Source organism: Limulus polyphemus, unplaced genomic scaffold (assembly GCF_000517525.1).
Source record: "Limulus polyphemus unplaced genomic scaffold, Limulus_polyphemus-2.1.2 Scaffold6189, whole genome shotgun sequence".
Classification (NCBI taxonomy): domain Eukaryota; kingdom Metazoa; phylum Arthropoda; class Merostomata; order Xiphosura; family Limulidae; genus Limulus; species Limulus polyphemus.
In genome coordinates, this window is record NW_013671799.1 from 22138 (window position 1) to 25635 (window position 3498).

The 3498-nt window shown below is 31.8% G+C and overlaps 1 protein-coding gene across 1 annotated transcript in view; it reads right to left on the minus strand.

Moving 5' to 3' along the window:
• The window catches only part of LOC106473455 (forkhead box protein J3-like), a gene marked incomplete at its 3' end in the record, with an annotated part of 24844 nt that extends 21937 nt beyond the window's left edge, over positions 1–2907 (minus strand). Inside the window, exon 1 of the mRNA XM_013934134.2 lies at positions 2432–2907. Within this exon, the coding sequence (XP_013789588.1) occupies positions 2432–2746 (315 nt within the window). The remainder of the gene's footprint in view (positions 1–2431) is intronic.
• Between the last annotated feature and the right edge of the window lie 591 nt (positions 2908–3498).

The following is a 3498-nucleotide window of genomic DNA, read 5'->3' on the forward strand; positions in this document are numbered from 1 at the left end:
TCCAAAGAACATGTGTTAACATCTTCTTGCCCAGAGCTTTTAGCTCCAAAGGTATCTATGTTATTGTCATTGTCCAAAGAACATGTGTTAACATCTTCTTGCCCAGAGCTTTTAGCTCCAAAGGTATCTATGTTATTGTCCTTTGTCTAAAGAACACGTTAATATTCTTCTTGCCCACAGCTTTCAGCTCCAGAAGTATTTCTGTTATTGTCATTGTCCAAAGAACATGTGTTAATATCTTCTTGCCCAGAGCTTTTAGCTCCAAAGGTATCTATGTTATTGTCCTTTGTCCAAAGAACATGTGTCAACATTCTTCTTGCCCATAACAAGCCTTCAAACATCACCTACATATATATATTATTTCTTTTATTTTAGTGAATGAAAATCTCAAGTTTTTTACTTTTAATTTAACAACTTTTAAACCTAATACTGTTTCAACTCAATACCTGAACAATTTACTTTACGGTGAACAAAGGTGAAATGAAGAGCAACCAGTGAGTGAAATTGTCAGGCACATGTAATCTTGGGTCAGCAGGATAAAATTAATCTTATCTAGCATCTTAGAATTATCAGCACACACTGACAAAAAGTCAAAAGTAAGCTTGACTTTTAATCACTATGACTCTGAATACATTTCAAAAGTAGAATTTTAGAATGTATTCAGAGTCGTACTGATTAAAAGTTAAAAATGATAATTCCATCTTTATATGTCATTAGACAGGCCTCTCTGGCAATACTGTATACAGTTTTGGTCTCCTTATCTATCAAAGAATATTGACTCATTGAAAAGAGTTCAGAAGAGGGCTATGGGGGTGATTTCAGGAATGGAAGGGCTACCTTAGAGGGAAAGGTTAAGATCTTTCAATTTTATTTTTTGAGAAATGATGGTTTGGGGGTCATTTTATTGAATTTTTCAAGTTTATCCAAGGTATAGACAGGATAAACACACCTCTGATTTCTTTCTGCTATATTCTGAATACAAGTTTAAAATTGGGTTGGGCTGCAGTTAAAAGTTTTATTTTTTTAACAGGGTGACTACCTTAAGGAAGGAATTTCTGTTTACGGTAGTGGTCACCAGGATTTATTAAGATTTGCTGTTCACGGTAGTGGTCACCAGGTTTTATTAAGACTTTCTGTTCACGGTAGTGGTTACCAGGACTTATTAAGACTTTCTGTTCACAGTAGTGGTCACCAGGATTTATTAAGACTTTCTGTTCACGGTTGTGGTCACCAGGATTTTTAAGACGTTTTGTTCACAGTAGTGCTCACCAGATTTCATTAAGACTTTCTGTTCACAGTAGTGGTGACCTGGTTTTATTAAGACTTTTTGTTCATGGTTGTGGCCACCAGGATTTATCAAGACTTTAAAAGTGGAACTAATAATTGTGTCAAAAATAAAGGGTGGAGGTTTAAGAGTTTATTTTTTCTCAAACGTCAGTAGAAAGGGACAGCCTTAGTCTGTCATTGTCCAAATGTCACATTATATTAACCAGACTAAAGAGACTTAAAGTTTCAAATCAATACACCAGAAAACTGCCACCTATAATGATTAAACTGCATCCTTGCTGTAATTAAAGTTAACAATACACCCTATGTTCACTACAAAAAACTGCTATTCCATTTCCAAGAAACGTCTACTCTAGAAAGGCTGGTAAAGAACCTTGCAATTTCATCATGTGCTAAGCCTGAAAGTCATACACATAGTTAGATATTATCAGCCTAAAGTTATCAGTTTGGTTGAGATCAACAAACTGCGTCTTAAAACCACAACCAATGACAAGTTTTTAAGGTATCATCTTGAGTCAGTACAAAGCCCAATGAACAAACATACCAGCTGATCATAATAATAAATTAAGATAATCCAAAATTTATAAAAAATAGTAATGTTAGAAAATACTTTGCTCTGATATTGCTATGTTTAATTTTGAAATTGTAAGAAATTCGGCACAAATAAAAAGATGTTACATCTGCACCATTTTCTTCATAACAAGTCCTAAGATTACATTAAAAAATATATTATACATAACCCTAATTTTCAGTCAGTGATATTGTACGATTAACATTAAATATAAAAAAAACACCAGACATTATTCTTGCACTATATTATCTTATAATATCCATTAGCTTAAAACGAAAAAATAAATTGGATTTAATTGAAAAAAAATCATCATAATTATATTGTTTGCTGTTATTTAGTATTTCGATTTTTTAACTTTAAGAACTCTTTTGAACTATTTCAAACTTAAACTAATTTCTATTATTCTTCTTGACGGTTCAAACTTATACTAGACTAACCTTAGCATTATTTTCACCATCACTACGTGTACGAGTGAGACTAAAAGTTAATAAAAGAACATTTATTTGAAAAATTAAACTTTTAAATCTCCAACTAAGTTGTAATTACAAATTTGTTCACGTTTGATCATTTTACCTTCCAGCCGTTCCCTGCATCTCTGTAGTATGGAAAATTTACGCATATCCACGAATAAATCTCACTCAACGTCATCTTTTTCTTAGGGGAACTATTTATGGCAAATGATATCAAATTGGCATAACTGTAGGGTGGTTTTCCAATTTTCTGATTCGAATCTTTAGTTGTTGATGAAACCGAACAATTCTGGTTCCCACTACAACATAATGTTTCATTTTTATGCTCACAAGTTTGTTCCCCATCCATTGTTCCTTGCACATTTAACCTCGGTAACCAATCCATAGATGTAAGACTTTTGTTCAATTCCGACGTCATTTTACAAGTCACTTATTACGGCAAAATAAACTTAAAAGCAATGTTACTCGGTGCAATTAAAGGGTTAAGCACAACATTCTCGTGCCTGATGAAACTCATATTGAACCACATCTAAACTTATGAATACGTTTTAAATAAGTGAGAATATACTTCGTATGTCATTGAATAACTTTGCTAAAAATATGATAACGCTTGCCACCACTGTTTTAGTTGCTGCCACCTATCGGTAAAACTATCATTTCCTTTGTAGGTGGCGTCTCACATTAATGTCAACTTACTTAAGTGTATTTTTTGTTTTTATTATATATTTATTTATACAAAAACTGTCTTCATTTTCTATTAATCGTAAAATTATTCTGTTATTTGCATCACAAGATACAATTTCGTGTGTATATAACAAAGACGGTAAATGAAAGATTGTTGTTTATAAAAAAGCACTTTAAACAATGTAATATAAATAATATACGTTTTCAAAAAGCTTTATAATATTTTTCTACATATTATCATTTCGTAACGAATTTGTATTTCATACTTCAAGAATCTGTAACTAGTATAGTTCACGTTTGATGTACAGAAATTTTAAGTATTTCTTGAAGACAATCTTTACAAATAATGACCCTTTATCTTCACTTCCACTCTCATCCCTGTTTCACCTATGAATTATGTTGTCCACAACCTGTTTTATTTCGTAAGTAAATTTTCTACCTTCATAAACTCATAATATCTATAAAATCTTATTCTTGAAATTATTT